At 35.5% G+C, this 18,385-nt stretch overlaps 1 protein-coding gene across 8 annotated transcripts in view; it reads left to right on the top strand.

Annotated features, from left to right (window-relative positions):
* The window catches only part of Rnf180 (ring finger protein 180), a 183,381-nt gene that overhangs the window by 10,358 nt on the left and 154,638 nt on the right, over window positions 1–18,385 (top strand). For 3 of the 8 annotated variants that reach the window (XM_074077412.1, XM_074077414.1, XM_074077413.1), the window contains one exon: window positions 16,430–16,564. In XM_074077412.1, the coding sequence (XP_073933513.1) occupies window positions 16,430–16,564 (135 nt within the window). Of the gene's footprint in view, window positions 1–4,909; window positions 8,578–8,667; window positions 8,890–16,429; window positions 16,565–18,385 lie in introns of those variants that run through there. The other 5 variants (XM_074077416.1, XM_074077418.1, XM_074077411.1 and 2 more) reach the window with 5 other exon arrangements.

Genomic DNA, 18,385 nt, shown 5'->3' with positions numbered 1-18,385 from the left:
CCACACTGGTTCATCTCTACCAGACCTCTTCACTACCTCCCGGTCACCTTCTTATAGTGGCCTCTGCCAGTTTAAGATTACTTTATTTGCTCCTCTACAGTGGGTACATCAACCATTTTCAAGTTTTAGGTTTCCTTCCCTTTCCCTATTCCTCCTGTATGCATTCTTTCTTAGTGGAACACAGATATTAGAAAAAAAATGTCTTTATTGAGCATGTATAGACTTTTTTCCTTGTCATTATTCCCTAGACAGTTTACATAATATTTGCAATGTTTCAATATGTAAGTAAGCTATAAGATTATTTAAATTATGTAGGAGGATGTGTGTTGATGATGTGCAAATATGATGCCATGTTTTTTATAAGGGAGTTGAGCATCTGAGTATTAAGAACCTGCTGTGGGTCCTGAACCAGGTATCAAGGGATAAAATTGTTGTGTTTGCAACTCAGTATAGAAGGCAAACATAGATGAAGCAATTAGCACTTGATGAATGTTTTGAAAGAAACCCAAAAAAAGGCACTTGAAGGAAAATAGGAGGACATGCCTATATTAAGGAAGACCCACCACCTATCAGAAAGGGGCATTTAAGGTAAGACCTAAAGAGATAATGGTGATATTTTCTCGAGGCTGTAGATAGCTATCCATCATATTTGCATTTTAGGGATCTAGGGATAAGAATAGGAGGAGGGAGCTGGATAAATGGAGGAAGTGAAAGAAAGACTCGTGGACAGTAGAACAGACTGGGGCAGCAGCTGTCTGCCTGGTCAGCAGAGGATTGGGATCAGGAGAATAATAGGATCCATTCTGCATTTTCAAGAAGAATGTAGAGAATAAAATGCTTCAGATTTTCATAAAATAAGCTTTGATAATTAGAACTGTAATTTGTTACCTAGAATTTTTGAGGTCTCACCTTTGCATATGTACTCATGTATGAAAATGGAAAAATGAGGCCTGTTGAAACTATTCTAAGAAGGGGAGGATAGAAGAGAATGGTGGAGGGAGTAAATTTAACTAAGATATATTGTAAGAACTTTTGTAAATGTTGCAGTGTATCCCAATACAACAATAATAAAATTAAAAATTTGAAAAAAGAATATATGGAATGGAATCTCTTCTGTGTTCTGTAAAAGCAAGAACTGCTTCATTTTCCTTTTTGAAAGACCTAGCAAGGAAGCTTTGGCTTCCATACACTTTAATCCTCTTTCCTTCCCTTCAGGATCCTGAAGGGAACTTTTCCGAACTTTTTATATCAAATTCTAAGAATCATAGCTATAACTAAAATTAGACTGCCAGATAACTGGAATTAGTTTTTCTTGCAATGGTTACTACAAGTAGAGACTTCCAGTTACGATGACATGAACATGTAAGCTACAAATAACTAGAACTGCTCTTAGAAATATCTGACTGAATACTGCAAAGATGTATAAATTGACTTGGAGTAGAGGAGAAAGAGCCCTGGTAGCTAAAAGACAAGGGAGGAGAGCATGGCAAATAGACTCAAGGCATAGGAACACCCTGGTGTGAGGTGAGGTTGCTAGCTTCAGGAATCTAGGATGTTACATTTTAATGACCACCACATACACAAAAATAGGATGGTATAAAGAATCCTCATATATCCATCAGCTAGCTTTAACAGTTATTAATATTTTTCTCTTCTTGTTTCTGTTTTAGTTTAGGTTAAAACAAAGAGCCCCAAGCAGAAACCTCCCTAAAAATGTTGCTGGGCTTGTGATAGCTCTGGAGTACCTGGCAGGCAGAACATAAACCTCTTTCTGGAGAGAGAGATCTCATGGTAAAGATGAACTTGTATCCAAAGTCTTAAAACCAGTGAGGAAGATCAGAGTTAGAGACACAACCGAGGGAATCCATAATTCTATCTGTATTTACTACCTTCATTGCTAGGACCCTGACTATTTTGGCTATTTTGCTGTAGCAGTGATTTTCTATTATAACAGTTGGTATGGTAGAAGAGTTAGTTGGTAGTTTTCATAACCATATTCTTGCTTTGATTCAGAATATCTTATTTAAAAGCATTACTTTGTTCTACTTTTTCTTTTTTTATTTTAAGTAATTTTGGGTTAGTTAGGGGCATACCAGGGAGAAGACAGAATCTTGTAAAAGCACATTGCATACCCGGACAGGCATTTTAATTCAACCAAAATTATAAGAGAATGTAAACCATAGTTTAGTCTCTGAATTGGAGTTGTTCACATGCAGTTTAGCTTAATGGACTTAGACATTAGTTTTGGCTTATTCATGAATTTAAATAAAATGAAGACTGTGGTTTAGGCCTGATATGTTTGAGTTTCCTTTTAGTGGTCAAAGAAAGAACAGAATAGGGCAACTTGTGGTATTGCAAGGAACTATATAAGGTAGATTTCACCCTTTGTGAAAGTTTACAAGTAGGAGAAACACATGTATACAGTAGTATGATACCTGGTGGCTCAGTGACGTGAGTACTAAATAGAGGCTCAGGTAGTAGATGAACTACTCAAGGACCATTGAGGAAAGGACTTTAAACCTTCTTTGTGGGAGTGGGTGGGAAGCCCAACTTATCTGGCTTCCCAGTTAGTGCTTTATTTATTAGGCGATACCTACTTCTTTTTTATCTCCATTATCTAGCAATATTTTGGGAGCCAAAAATCTTTTGAAGTAGTCTAGTGTTGTTGCCTCTGTATCTTTAAGACAGCCTCTTTGTGTAACTATTTCTTTGACCTTGAAGAAAGGATTTTGAAGAAAGATTATCTCTGCTGCTACCTTCTCATCTGAATCTTTTCTTCATTATTGGTACTTTGACCTATTAAAAAGAAGATATCCATTTAGTAAAAGTATGGCAAGTTAGACAAATATTTACTGATTTTTTTTGGTTAAAACCATGTTTCATATCATACTAATATGTTTCACATGTAGTAATTATGTTTTAGATGTTATCTCCCCTTCTAAGGAGTCAGGCTGAAAAGTAACTGACCCCAAGCTCAAGCCTAGACCTAGATGTTTCCTTTTGAGCACACTCACAACTTTCGCCTCATCTTTCCTGCCCAACTGGCCTAGAACCTCTCTTACCCTAAGTACTCTCTTACTTTATGCTTTCACAGTACAAGTCTTTTTTATTCTTGGCATTCCCTGACAAACTAGTAGTTGTTCACCATGTATTTACTGGATGAGTTAATATTTATATCCTGAAAACACAACTTAAAATTAACTGAAAAAATCACCTGATTTGATTTTCATTTTTCTGTTTTCTAAGTGCCTGAGCCATGTGTGTGTGTGTGTGTCTAAGAGAGGAACAGAGAAAGAGGCAGGCAGATAAGGCAATATACAAGAATTAAGAAGGATATTCTACTTTAGTTGAAGTGTGTGACAGGGAAGGGAGCACCTAGAGTTTCTACAGTGGTATCACATTCATGTTACTTTTTCTCATTAAGCTTGGCTGTACATTGTATGATGCCTAGGAACTCAGCAAGCCCAGGGGACATAGAAGAAGAAAAAGTAAGGAGAGTGAGAGGTGGCTAGATAAGGATGAGGTAGTTTGGTTATTGAATATTATGTTACTAACAAAAATTGAGCACTTTCCAAGAAAAATATTTATAGACGTGAAAAACAGTGTATACATAACTGCAAACTTAGAAGTGTATAGCATAGATAATTATTCAAGAGCATTGAGGTCTCTACAGTTCATGATTTAGATAGTTTTAGGGTTATAGAGGCTTTCAGTTCTTTTTTAGTCACTGCAACTAACAAGCCTAGAATTACAGAACTGACAGTTTGGAAATAACCTGATCCATTCTCCTATTCGTGCAAATAAAGTGTCTGATATCATTGACAAAGATTGAAAGCTAATATAAAAGGGATCCTGAATTACAAGGCAGCCTTCACTAAATAATGCATGTGCTAGCAATATCATCTGAACTAAGGAGGGCCCATAAATTCCACAGGAATCTAGTCATAACTGTAATAAGTTATCTTCATTCCTTCTTCACATAAGATTACTTTTTCTGTCCTGATGCATTCTTAAATAGTTCAAAAGGAAAATTAATGATGGTTTGTTGTTTTGAAAAGTCAATAATTTACATCTTTACAGTATTTCACAGATTGCATTGGTGTCAGTCCTCCTTAGCTGTGGCCTACTTTGATTTGGATGCATTTTATTTCAGTTCTTCTGTGATCACAGCTGACAGCAGGAAGATTCAACATCAGGAGGAGGCTGATATGATTGCTATCTGTGCAGCTCATTCCCAACAGAGTAATTTTGTAGGATGTTCTGTCCCAGTGAAAGTCACTGGTTTCAAAGCCCATTTCTGCAAGGAAGTTGCAGATTATTTCTAAAGTTACTGTGTTCTAGGTAACAATGAGATTTCTTTGATATTAAGAAAATGCTATGTCTTACTATCTATAAAAGCAGTATTCCTTCTGTCTTCATGGATCTATAATGTACTGAGTACTTACAGTAACACAAACTTTCAGTGATTGAATATGCCACAATCTAAAGTATATCATGCTACTTATAAACAAAAATAAAATAAATATAAAAGTAAAATGAATAAAGCTGGGCAGCTTTTTTAAAAAGAAGAAGGAAAAGAAGTAGGAGACTAGATGACTGACCAGCTACTGTGGAGATTGAGTCCAGGAGGTCAGGACCAGACTGGGCAACATAGAAAGACCCAGTCTCAAAAAAAATTTTTTAGAAATAGTATTGCCCTGAGATAGTCTGAATTGGTTAAATGGTTTAAGCATTTTGTTGTCTAAAAGTGGTATGCATTGTTCTTTTTATACATTTGCCAGTTTTTTTAATCTTATCTTTTATCTTGTTCCAGTTTTGAAGAAATATACAGATAATTGATAAGGATGTTCCAAATACCTTGGTTATTTCATCTTTTGATTGTCTTTTTCTGCTTGGTTTGATTTTCTAACAAGTGATTTATATCTTTTGAAAAATTATGAATTCATATTCTTCTATTTTATGCTATGACTTTATGAGAAATACCAATAAAATGAATACTCTAATATCACAGTGGAGAGGACTGACTCAAGTTCTATATGTACTGTTATGAACTGAATTGTTTAATTCCCCCCACAATCCATATGTTAAAGCCCTAATGTTACTGTATTTGGAGATAAAGCCTTTAAAGAGGTTAAAAGAGGCCTTATAAAGGTGGGACCCCTAATCTAATAGGACTAGTTTCCTTATAAGAAGAGGAAGATGTGTAAGAAAGACAGGTGGTCAGAGGAAAAGCCATGTGAGGAGCTGGTAAGAAGGCAGTCATTGCAAACCAGGAAGAGAGGCCTCATTAGAAGTAAACCCTGCCAGGAGTTTGATCTTGGACTTCCAGCCTCCAGAACTGTGTGAAAAGAAGCTGACCAGCCTGTCATACTGAGTTGTGGTCAACCTAGCATACCAGTACAGATTGTGAAGTGGGATTTTGGTGTAACAAATACTGAAAAATGTGAATGTTACATTGAGATTACGTAATGTCTGAGGCTAGAAGGTTATTAATACATCTGTTAGAAAAAAGTCTAGATTACCTGGGTCACATACTAAGGGGAAAATGCACATGGGAGGAATAGGGAAAGGGAAGGAAACCTAAAACTTGAATGTAGTTGATGTGCTCACTGTAGAGGAGCAAATACAGCAATCTTCAACTGGCAGAGGCCATTTGGGAAGGTGACCAGAAAGTAGTAAAGAGGTCAGAGGTCTGGCAGAGATGAACTAGTGTGGGCTGCAGTATACAAGTACATGGAAGCAACTCTAGGAATCTCTCTGTATAGCTATCTTTACCTCAAACTAGCAAAAACGCTGTTTTTCTTATTATCTCTTGTGTCTTTTCTTCATAAAAATTGGAGAACAAGAGAGTGGATCAGGTTCTTCCTGGAAGATGTTGGGAGGTAAGGGGGAGGTGACTCAAACAATGTATACACATGTGAGTAAATGTAAAAATGATAAAATAAACAACAACAACTTCCATTAAGTACAAAAAAATATATAGATGTTAAATATAATGGTGGTAAAGTGTTCAGATGACATACTATGAGAAATTAAAGGAAGAGGTAGTTCTTGTTATAAAGTGGCAAAAACATTGGCTTAATTTTATTCTGGTATTTTGTGGAAGGTAGAACTTGTGAATGGTGACACTGGGTATAATAGATTTCTAAGCAAAGTGTTGAATTCTCTCTTCTTATAGTGATAAAAGGAGGATGAACTGTAGAAGGAACTGTTAAGCAAAAAGAAACCATAAATTAGGATATAGAAATTTCTCAGCTTATCCACATTGTAAAAAAAATTAGAAAGCAGCCAGATGTGGCACTTCATGCTTATAATCTCAGTTAATTGGGAGGTGTAGGTAGGAGAATTGAGGTCAGAGGTCAGCACCAGGTAAAGTGCAAGACCCTATCTGAAAAATAAACTAGAACAAAAAGGACTGGACGCATTGCTCAATTGGTAAAGTACTAAACACGAGGCCCCAAATTCAAACCTCAGTACGGCCAGAAATTTAAAAAAAAATAGCATATTCTGAAAAGAACATTCACCATGTGGCCAGACAGTTTCTCTATGAGGAGATTACCCATAGTTTAATCAGCCATTTTAACAGAAGTCAGAAATAGAGATGGGATTACAGCAGCAGAGATAGTGCCAATTTGGATTAAAGAGAACAGGTGAAAAAAATAGCAAAACTTTCAATTTATGGGATTCTACAGGATAGGACATTAGACCAGTCTGTCCAAAAGCATGCCATGTCTTTTAAAAAAACAAGCCAAGAATGATCCTGAAGGTGACTTAGAGATTGGCAGAACTGCCACTCTGCAATGACACTTTACTCAGAGGCCAAAGCCTGTCTCCTCCTCAGAGTTGAGGTCACTGCCTCAGTCTCAGGCTTATCCCATCCTTGGCCATAGGGGCAAAACTGCTGTCCAGAAGGCAAAGCCACTGTCAAGTGGACCCATAGGGCAGAGGGCTGAGCCGAAGAGGACTACTGTTCAGCTTTAAGAACTAATGGAATTCCTTTGATGGGTTTTGAACTTCCTCTCTCTTTATGATTTCTCTTTTTGGGAGAGGAATGCCCATCCAATTCATGTCTCACCATTGTATTTTGGAATCACATAACTTGTATTGTTTCCGAGTTTTTCAGCTGCTCAGCAACTTTGCCTCGGGTCTTACCCATATCTGATTTAGATGGTATTAGGTGAGGCTTTGGATTTAGAGTTAAGCCTTTGGGCTATGGGGTGAATATTTTTGACATGTAAGAATGACGTGAATTTTGGAGGACACATGGAGGAATATTATTGGTTAGTGCCCCTCCCCTACATATGCTGAAGTTCAAACCCCCAGTGTAGCTAAATTTAGAGATAGAGAGTCTTTAAGAAGGTAATCAAAGTTAAATAAAAACAAAAGCATGGAACTCTAATCTGATAGGATTCTACTTCTTACAAGAAGAGAGAAGGCTGGGCACTGTTTGCTCATACCTGTAATCCTAGCTATTTGAGAGGGTAAAATCAGGAGGATCAGGACTCAAGGCCAGCCTGGGCAAATAGCTCACAAGACCCCATCTTCAAAATAATCAGAGCAGAATGGACTGGAGTTATGGCTTAAGTGGTAGAACACCTACTTTGCAAGTGCAAAGCCCTGAGTTCAAAACCCTGGCCCCACCAAAAATTCTTTTAAAAAAAAGGAAGAAAGAAGTTCCTATGTGTACTGGAAAGGCTTACAACATGGTGCAAATGTGGTTTTCTGCAAGCCAAGAAGAGAGACCACACCAGAGATGACCCTGCTTGCATTTTTTTTTTTTTTGGTTGTGTTTTGGGTTTTTTAGTGAGTCTCTCCCTGTGTAGCCCAGGCTGGCCTCCTGCCTCAGTCTCCTGAATGTGGGATTACCTTCATCTGCCACCACACTATAGGCATTTTGATCTAGCTACACAGGAGGAATATATAGGAGGATCACAGTTGAGGCTGGCCCAAGGTAAAAACATAAGACCCTACTTGAAAAAATAACTTTAAAAACAGGGCTAGACGCATGGCTCAACTGGTAGAGGGTCTACCAAGCAAGTAGAAGGTCCTGAGTTCAAACTCCAGTATAGCAAAACAAACCAAACTAATGAAATGCTAGGAAGCATTAATTTGAAATTGTCTGTCTTTACTATTCTGGTAGCAAATTGAGTACTTCATAAAGTTCTATAGAAGAAATACATTAAATACAAAAGAAATGTCTTTTCTGTTGTCTGGCTTTGTATTAATCAGCTTTGCATTGCTGTGGCAAAAGTACCCAAGATAAACAACTTAAAGGAGGAAAGACTTATTGTGGCTCACAGTTTCAGACCAGCAGTATTTGTTGAAGGGGCAATCATTTCCCCATCATATGTTTTTGACATCCTTGTCTAAGATCATTCAACCTATGTATATACCTATTTCTGGATAGCTAAAATAAAACAACCTGATTAAAGATGGGTAAATGTCTTCTTTTCCAAAGAAGACATACAGATGGCCAGCAGATATATGAAAGGGTTCTCAACATCATCAATCATCAAGGAAATCTAAATGAAAATCACAAAGAAATATTACCTCATATCTGTTTGGATGACTTATCAGGTAAGTATTGGTGAGGATATGGAGAAATTGGAAAATTTGTAGAATGTAGAATGGCTCAACCACATGAATAACATTATGGAAATTTCTGGAAAAAATTATCTATCTTTTTTCCAATTTTCAGAATGTGGGTTCTGGAAGTCAACTTTGGCATTTAACCAGTTCTTCGGAAGTAAAGGGAACTGGGACTGTTTTATCTACAGTATACATACTGTATATAGTATATTATCATATACTATATCACTTTTAGAACAAGAAAGCAAATGTTAAAGAGAGATTTTGCACACTTTCTCACCAGTTTTTCCTTGAAGATGGGTAAGTAATCTTCCTGTGGGCAGGGGTAGAAAAATACATCTGTGTGCCATGTCCCATTGGAAATACTTGACTTCCACCAATTATTAAAAAAACATAGATCTTTTTAACCTGGGCTATATGAGAATTTTCACTATAGACATTGTTCTGTATTGAACATTCTTGATCCACTGTTCTAACTTAGGCAAGTATAGGGTTGTACTGATGAGAGAAGAGAGAGAGGAAAAGAAAAACACTTTAAAGTTAAGTTATTACAACTTTTTAAAATCATTTTATTTTGTAGTGCTCTGTATCAAAGCCAGGGCCTCACACATGCTAAGCAAGCACTCTACCACTAAGGTACATTCCTGATCACCTGAAGTAAGTTTTATATTGAAATATACATAAATAAACAGAAGCAGAGCACAAGTGTACTAAATGAAATTACACAGTGAGCATGTCCTTATAACCAATACCCAGAGCAAAAGCACTAATAGGATATTAGAAGTTAGTGTATTTCTAGTATCATAGAAGCTTATCCCAATACCATGATAGCTTATTTTTAATTTAATATTGTTTTCTGGCAGATTTCTTTGAGCAGGAAAGTTTTCCTTTAAGGAAATCTGTATAGGAAAGTATTTTCATGATTTTTTAAATTCTTACAATGTAAACTGGTGAGAACTGTACATGGTGGGGTGAGATGTCATTTGGCTAATTAGTTGGATTTAAGTATTTTAAGCCAAACATATTTATTAATATAGGAAAGTTAATAATAAATTTATTAATGTGTTCCAAGTACATAAAAAGCATTATAATTAAGATAATCATTATGAGCCAATAGCTATTAGCTACCTTCTACATAGCAAGGGAATAAAGAAATATATCAAAGGGGAGTGTGTGTGATATTATGTAAGTATTTCTTATCCAGACATGTGTTCTTACAAGTACTGCCTCAGCATTAGGGAACAAACTTGCTAACCACAGTGGTTTTTATAGTTATAACAAGGTAGAAACATCTCTGGACTGAAAAAAGAAGTCTGGTGTCATGTGTGAAGATTACCCCTTTCCAAACCTCATACCTCTTTTTTACTTCTGCTATTGCATTACTTAGAAGTTCTGATGCAAAGTTGGATAATTAGGAAGTAGCATAAGCATGTTCTTCCTGGTTTTCATGGAATGCTTTAAAGTTTCACAGTTAGTAGTGTAATTTCTAAAACTTTTGACATGCTCCCTGTTAATCAGGTTAAACAGGTTTCCTTCTATCTTTAGAGTGCTAAGTGTGCTTTTAAAATCATGACTAAGTGAAGAATGTCACTAAAACTTAGTTTTGAATATTTGAAGATGAGCATGTATTTTTTTCTTTTAATTTGTTGAACATACTGAATTTATTTTTTCATAGTTTGAACCATCTTTGAATTCTTAAAAATAATATTTCTTTTTCAAATTCATTAATGAATTCTGGATACTATTTTGTTTAAGATTTTAGTAGCTGCATTCATAAGTAGATAAGTCTATAATTTTCTTATTCTTGCCATGTTTAATTTTATATTTCCTTATCTAGTTAATATGTCAATATTTAATTAGCATTATAAAATTATTCTTTCCTGTTTTCTGGAGTAGCTATATAAGTTATAAAGATTATATTGTGGTAAAATTTTCTAGTTAAATCATTTATGTCTATAACCCCTCCCAATTTGGGGGAAAATATTTGAGTTGTATTTCAGTTTTTAAAATTATTTTGGTTTAGAATATGTTTCCTAACTTTAGGTTAACTTAAGTTATAATTTTGTACACTTCATCTCAAGTATGAATTAATGAATAATAAAGAATAACAGTAAAGGCTAAAGACTCAGGAGTGTGGAATTTTACTGGTATTTTAATCAAATACTGGTATTTTATCAGCATTTTGCTATAAAGAGTAGCACATAGCAAAATGCAGACAACTAATGCAACTTCTTCATGGAGGTTATAATTCCAGTGCTTAGTGTTATACAGAATTTTAGCCTAATCTTTTATAAATGTGTTGCTTCATAGGGACTTGTCCATCCATTTAAAATATTTTAAAGGGTATTATTGAGCAATAAGATTAACTTTGTGGGCAACATTTTGAGAGCAGCTGTTTTGTTCTAAAAATTTAGTCCACAGCATCTAGTGTCTCAAATGCCCTTTCAGGGGATCAGGTCAAAAGTATTCTCTTGTTAATATTAACATGTTATTTACCTTTTTCACTGTGTTAACATTTGCACAAATAATACAAAAGCAATAGTGGAAAAAGTATTGATATCTTAGCTGAATCAAGGCAGTGATGACAAACTACTAGCAATCATTGTATTCACTACCACAAACACGCAGTTAAAAAAAAGTTTATGAGTATGGGGGGGTTCCTCAAAAAACTAAAAACTACTATAAGTAAGATCCTGCTGTACCACTCCTGGGCATATACTGAAGTAATCAAAATCAGCATGCAATAAAGACACCTGAATACACACCCATGTTTACTGAAGCACTACTCAACAGGAGCCAGTTATGGAATCAGCCTAGGACCCCATCAACAGATGGATGGCTAAAGAAAATGTAGCATGTATATACAATGCAGTATTATTCAGGCATAAAGGAGAATGAAACTATATGTTTTCAAGAAAATGGGTGGAACTGGTGATCATCATGTTAAGTGAAGTAAGCTGGACTCAGAAAGAAAATATCACATATTTTCTCTCATATGTGGAATCTAGACCTAAAAAAAATGACATGAACTGTTCATGGGGGAAAAAGTAGCAGGAAGGGAGAGGGGGAAAGGAGACAGTAATGGGGGAAAATATGACTGAAGTACATCATATACACATATGAAAATATCATAAGCCATTTAAAATTACAAAAAGGGGGAAAGGAGGAATAGAGAGGAAGAGGGTGATTTTGATCAAAGTACATTATATGCATATGTGGAAATATCACAATGAAACTCCCTGTACAACTAGTATATGGTAATAAAGTGTCTTAAACCTTTATTGAAATAGTAACTATTACTGGTTTTATTAATCTTGATTCTTAAAAATATCTTTTAAACATCTTTTGTGAAAAACAATGGGAAGAACTAAAAAGCCCCTCTGTCATCTAATGAGGACATCTTTTCTTGAGGAAAAGCCCATGTACAGTGTTTTAGTTGAGCTGGTATACAACCTTCCCAATGCAAACCATTTTTACTCAAATGATTGACAAACTATTTGTATTCAGATAGGGATTTTTGTAATGTTTGTCACAGTGGTAAAACTTGAACGTTAAATGAAAACTGGAAATTTGGAAAACTTTTATCCATTACTATTACCTTGAATCTTACCCAGTAATTAGATTTTTTGTAAAGACTGGTGTTAATACTAATGAATGCGATTTTTTTCTGCAATATGGTACTGATAACATTTCTCAGTATTTGAGAGATATAATTCAGTGAACCTTTATTTTCCAAATGTCCAATGCATTCAGGAAATGCCAGAAAATGATGGGAATATCATTATAGATAATGAAGCATAGCAAGAAGAAATCTATGAGCAGGCTGTATTAAGAAAGTTAAGAAGATAATAGCAGACACCTTTGTTAAAATGGCCAAGTGTGGAACAGGAGATAAAGAATGTCTAGTTACCATAACAAAAACTAATAATAAGTAGAAAGACCTAGCATCCAAGCAGGGAGCTCTCCATTTTGAAAAAACATACATTTATAACCCTATAGGTACTGGAGCAAGACATGAGGAACAGGATTTGGAAGGAAAGCAGAAGACTAGGGTATCTTTTCTAGGCCTTAACAGTCTATAATAGTATGAACATGAATATCAGACCCTAAATGTTTGTTATCCTCCTCTGTTGGTTCAGAGCCCAATCTCTCCACAGAATCCCTCAAAGTATTTCTGGGGGTGCATCTCATACATATCCAGCAATATGTTAAATTCCATATTATACTGTACTATTTCCCTTTCCCATCATCTCTTGGTTCCTTCTCTGCTTATTTCAGTAGTTCTCTAGGGTGTGGTCAAAGTCCTCAGAGTATTAAAGCCATGTGGTTTATACTACCTAAAATTGTTTAGATCCCCCTAACTGCCATAGAGTTCAGAAAACAGTTTCAGTTGTTTTACTTCTACAGTTCTTTGTCTTCCTAAGGCCAATACTAGTGGCTAAGGTGCTGAGGTGGGGATGGATTTGAGTTTTCAGCCAACAAACTGCTATTCACATTTATTCAAAGACTACCATCTTATTAATAGGATGGGTTACCCTGTTTAGCTCTTTATTTTAGCATACGTTCTCTGACAAAGCATCTCAGTTCTCCTGTAAGTAGATCATTATTTGGTAGTCTCCTGTTCCCCTTTCATGCTCAGATATATATACACACAGCTATTTCTCTTTCCCAAAAGGACTCTTATTTGATTCATCCCACTAATTGGCAAGACACAATTATCATGCAGTATTAGAAAAAGACAGTGTAAGCTGGACTCACTGCCATACATTGTTCATTTGATTTCAACAAACATTTGTTAAGTTTCTTATTTGGTGACAGGTATTATGTTTGATTGTGAGATTTTTCTACCTTTATTTGAAGATAGAAAAACAGAAAAAGGTATTTTTAGGGAATTAAGCAAAGATTTGCATAGGAGTATTCTTTGAAGTATGCCAAGACCTGAGAATCAGGTTTTAAGGTCTGAAGAGACCCCTCCCCCCATTTTTTTAGAAGAAAGATTGAATTATATTTATTCTCTCTGGGAAATGTAATGTTATATAAAGAGACAATCAAAAGTACATAACCAAAAATGGGGAAAAAGTAAGAGAATTGTATAAGTTTATCCAGGAAGTTAATTGATAAAACTATTTTGACTGTAATTTTAACCTTATAGTATTTTGTAATTTTTTTTGTTTTCAGATAACTTTAAATTTGTATGATTTGTGAATTGTAAGTTCAGAGAGATCTGTCTTCAATCCCTTCTTTATTCAGATTTCATCAGTTACACCTACTCATTTGTATTTAGTTCTATATAATTTTATCATGTGTATAGATCCATGTGACCACTATCACAATCAGATACACAAGGAGGATATTTGCATATTAGGAGTTCAGGAGATCATTGAGGTTATAGTTTAAAGAAAGTAGTTCAGCTAAGATGGGTTCTGAAGATGAGTCAATGGAGGTGAACTAAAGCCTACCTGCTGGAAGGTTAAAGCTGGATTGACTGGAGGAGGGGCTTGCTGTGCCTCTCAGAGTTCCTTAAATTCTTTAAACTTGGTTATGGTCTGTCTAGGTTCCCTTTCTTACAGCTGTTGCATTTTAGTTAATTTTTTTTTACATACATCTCCATCTTCACTCTAACCACACTATAGAGTCACCTAGGAAGTTCTTAAAAAATTACCTGTTCCTACCTCCTGCCCATCTAAGTAAGTCAAACATTTTAGGAATAGGGCCTTGGTATTATATTTTAAAGTTGCTGATGTGCTAGGATAGAGAACTACTGTTCTATATGTTACGCAGGGAGTACATGTAAGACAGAAATTAAGTTCTATTCATCTTTGTGATGGTGAGTTTGACTCATTGTCCAATGTATGGTTAACTTTCAGTAAAGATTGCATGAGTGGAAAATGAAAGAGCAAACAAATGAGGAAATGTGAACAGGCGATTGGGTGGGGCATTGTGGGTAGCCTAGTAAATTAACATTGCCTTTCTTTGTAATTAATAATCACCAGGCAAGTTATTAGTCTGTACCTGTTTTGTTTTAGTGTAAAACTAATAAATTGATCTAAATCAGAATAGCAGCATAAAATATCAGGTGTAAAAGTAGCCTCAAAAATTAATGTGACCTTTCTGAGTGTTACTGTTAGATTGCATTTATCACAAGATGTAGTATAGTAAACTGTTCTGAAAACAATATAAAGAAGAAATTACTGCATTCATGATAAGGGATTTTTACTATCAATTAAAGTGTTTTTTCTTTTATTTTGTCATTTTTACATTTACTTCATATGTATACATAGTTTGTGCCACCTCACCCCATACACACCCAAAAACAAATAAAGTCTAAGGAAACCCTGCTCCAGAAGATTTCAGGTTCTTGCATTCCTGGAACAGAGAACTGGACAGAGACCTATATTGCCAGTAGAGTTTTATTGAAAGGAAAAATGAAAGTACAGCCACCCCAGACAAAATAGCCGTGGTCCCTGGCCAAATGGGATGGAAGCACTGATCTTTGTAAAAAGGGCAATTGTTAAGTTGTAAGGGCAAACAGTGGAAAAATCTGGGTAATCTTTGAAGAAGGAGCTAGGATGCTTGACAGTTTTGATTGACAAGGTCTTTAATTTTATGTATGAGATGAGACCAGTATTCATAAGATCTTAAGTAGAGGGCTTTACCTCAGAGACTCTTTTGTCTTTGGGGAACTTTCATCTGCAAAGAGATTTATAATTAAAAAGCAATTTACAACTGAGGAAATGTTCAAGGATGGTGGTCGGGGGAGAAAGAGGAATGTTAGCATAGAAAGATGACCTTTTGCTGAGGTCATCCCATGACCTCATGAGGTGTCCCATGGAGGGCTAATTTCCCTGTCCCTAGCCTGTCTCATAAACACTTCCAGTTTTCATAGAATTAACTAAAAAGTGAGCCATTTCATATTTTAATGTTGTAGCTGTTTAAACCCCCCATTTACAAGAATATAGTTCTTTGTCATGACTCTTAAAACCACTGCAGTAACTTATGGAAGTGACACTTTAGCTGTTGCTTTTTGCCACTGTTAGTAAGAGATAAATGGAAAGCAACAGACATAAAATGTTCTGCAAAAAGAAAATAAGCCAGTAGTTACTAACATAATGTATCATCATCATTAAATGGAACTTTAGATCTTAGACATTGTTTATGGAGTGCCCCAACCTAACATCTAGTAACTAGTAGGCCCTGTTTCATCTCACTGAACCCACTGAGACTTGCCCCAAAAGCTGTGGTAGGAAAGTTCCTACAAGGGAGTATCCAGGAATGGGGCCAGTTGGGATTGGAAAGAAAGGAGCAGTAAACCCCAGGGTGATCAGTGTAAAAAGCATTTACTGTGGAACCTTCCAGAGTGTTGCAGCTTATCTTAACAATGGATAGTGAGAGAAAGGGGGTGTTCTACTTAGAGAAAAGGGATGTGATACTTAGGTATTTCCACACAAGGGGTCAAGTTAGAGAATTCCTGTAAAGGTTTAAGGAATTGTGGCTCAGGTCCAGGCCAGTTACGTTCAGTGGTTTGACAACAACTTAGTTCTTGGTAATGTTCAAAGCGCTTGCCTGGTATTGAAAAAAAAGCAAAAACAAAACAAATCTTGCAGCTGGCTGTATCACAGAGCAATTAAGGCACTCTGATTTTTGGTCAGGACATAGAAAGTGGGGTGGGAGAGTAGGGGGGGTGCGGGGACTTGGGATCCTATAGCACCTCAGTTAGTTATAGTTCTTTCTGTTGTGCTTGTAGCTGTTGTTGTACTGAGGATTTGGAAATCAAATTTATCTACATGAATTTTAGAATGTTACTTTTTAACATTCTAAAATGGCATTAATATTTCCCCAGATGAAAAGAAGTGGAGAATTGACAAGTAAAAGTCATAACCAAGAGGAAATAAGTATTCTTCGTTGTTGGAAATGTAGAAAATGTATAGCAAGTTCTGGTTGTTTCATAAATTATCTTGACAACGAAGTAGTTAAGGTGAGTATTGCTAACTTCAATCTTTAAACAGTTTTCTAATACAGGAATGCTATAGGGATACCCACCCACATGTGCACTTACCTCTTCATACTTAGCTAAGCTTTTATTTTATCTGACCTAGTGAAAACATTCCAAAATGGTATTCAAAAGGCATTGTTCACCTTCCACAGTAACAATTAATTTTAGCATTAACTGCTAATGTTAACATGCCCTTAAAAAATTTTAAATGCAATATCATAGATGTAAGATGAAGATAACAGTCCATATTTTTACCCTCACCGTGAGTGGATCTTAGTGACCACCACACAAATTCAGGATCCTAATAAGAAGTGGAAAACCTATTGTACAGTTATTTTTTTAGTATCTAATATTGGTCTAGAAGATACAAAATTCATTTATATTATAAAAGTAACTCATAAGAAAGCCTGAATAATACTTAAAAGCATTTTGATTGGTAATCCTGACAAAAGTAAAAGTTTGTTTTTAAAACACAAAAACAAAAATTCCTGAACTTCTCTAAGTATATCAGAGAAGTACATGGTAGAAAGTAATTCATGGGCTTTTCATGGAATTCTAAATTCAACAGAATGTGGCTGTAATCACTTATTATTGTTTCTTTCTCTGCTTTAAGAGCACACTCAGGTGTTTTGTGTGTTTGTTTGTTTTTTGAGGTATTGGGGTTTGAACTCAGGGCCTACACCTTGAGCCTCTCCACCAGCCCTTTTTTGTGATGGGTTTTTTCGAAATAGGATATCTTGAACTATTTTCCCACACTGGCTTTGAACTGGGATCCTCCTGATCTCTGCCTCTTGAGTAGCTAGGATTGCAGGCATGGCCACAGGTGCCTACAGGTGTTTCTTTTTGTTATTATTATTTGTTTGCTGTTTTAATTGATTAGCCATACTTGATCATGATTATTTCCTCTCCAGGCTAACAGATTAGCCAGCCTGAACTGATGATAGTAGATAACTTTGATTGCATATTTACTGTATGCCAGATACTTCTTTAAAACTGACGTAACCTTTTCATTGGATTAAAAAAATTGTAACTTTTCATGCTAACATTTATGATATGACTTATATACAGTAAAAATTTGCACACAGTTTGATAAATTTCATCAGTTTTGGTATGACTCAGGTCAAAATATGCAACATTTCTGTCACCCCCAAAATTTGTCTTACTGATTTTCAGGCAGTATTCTTCCTGTGTACAAGGCAACTACTATACGGATGTCTGTGTTAATAGACCAGTGCTGCCTATTCTTGCCTTTTCATCAAATGAAACAATATAACATAATGTTTTAAAGATTCATTTATGTGTCAGGTATGTCAGCAGTTTGCTGAGCAGTAGGCTGTTTATGCATAAACACAATTTTCATTTTTTTTGCTTGATGGATATTTGTACTCATTACATTTTTAAATTATATATGCTTATTCCAGTTTTATGCTATCAAAATTCTTGTAAAAGTCTTTCTGTGATTATATTGTGTTTTTTCTTTTTGATATATACATAGGGAAGAAGTTTTGGGGCCACAGAGAAAATATATTTTGTTGCTTTTAGAAATTATTACTAGGTTTCTAAAGTGAACATTTACTTCCAGTAACTGTATAAGAACATTCCAGTTGCTCTATCTGGAATGCCAGTACTTTTCAGTTTTATGATTTCAGCCATTCTGATAGATGTGTAGTGGCATATCATTGTAGCTTTATTTTGCATTTCCTTGATGACTAATGATGTGAAGTACCTTTTATGTGCTTATTGGTTAGACACTGTTTTATTGACAATTTATATACTCTTTGAGGAAGATAATTATCATCTCCA

The sequence above is a fragment of the Castor canadensis genome, chromosome 6 (genome assembly GCF_047511655.1).
Source record: "Castor canadensis chromosome 6, mCasCan1.hap1v2, whole genome shotgun sequence".
In the NCBI taxonomy this organism is placed as follows: Eukaryota; Metazoa; Chordata; class Mammalia; order Rodentia; family Castoridae; genus Castor; species Castor canadensis.
Note: the sequence above shows the minus strand (reverse complement) of the source record. Positions and strands in the feature narration are given on the sequence as shown.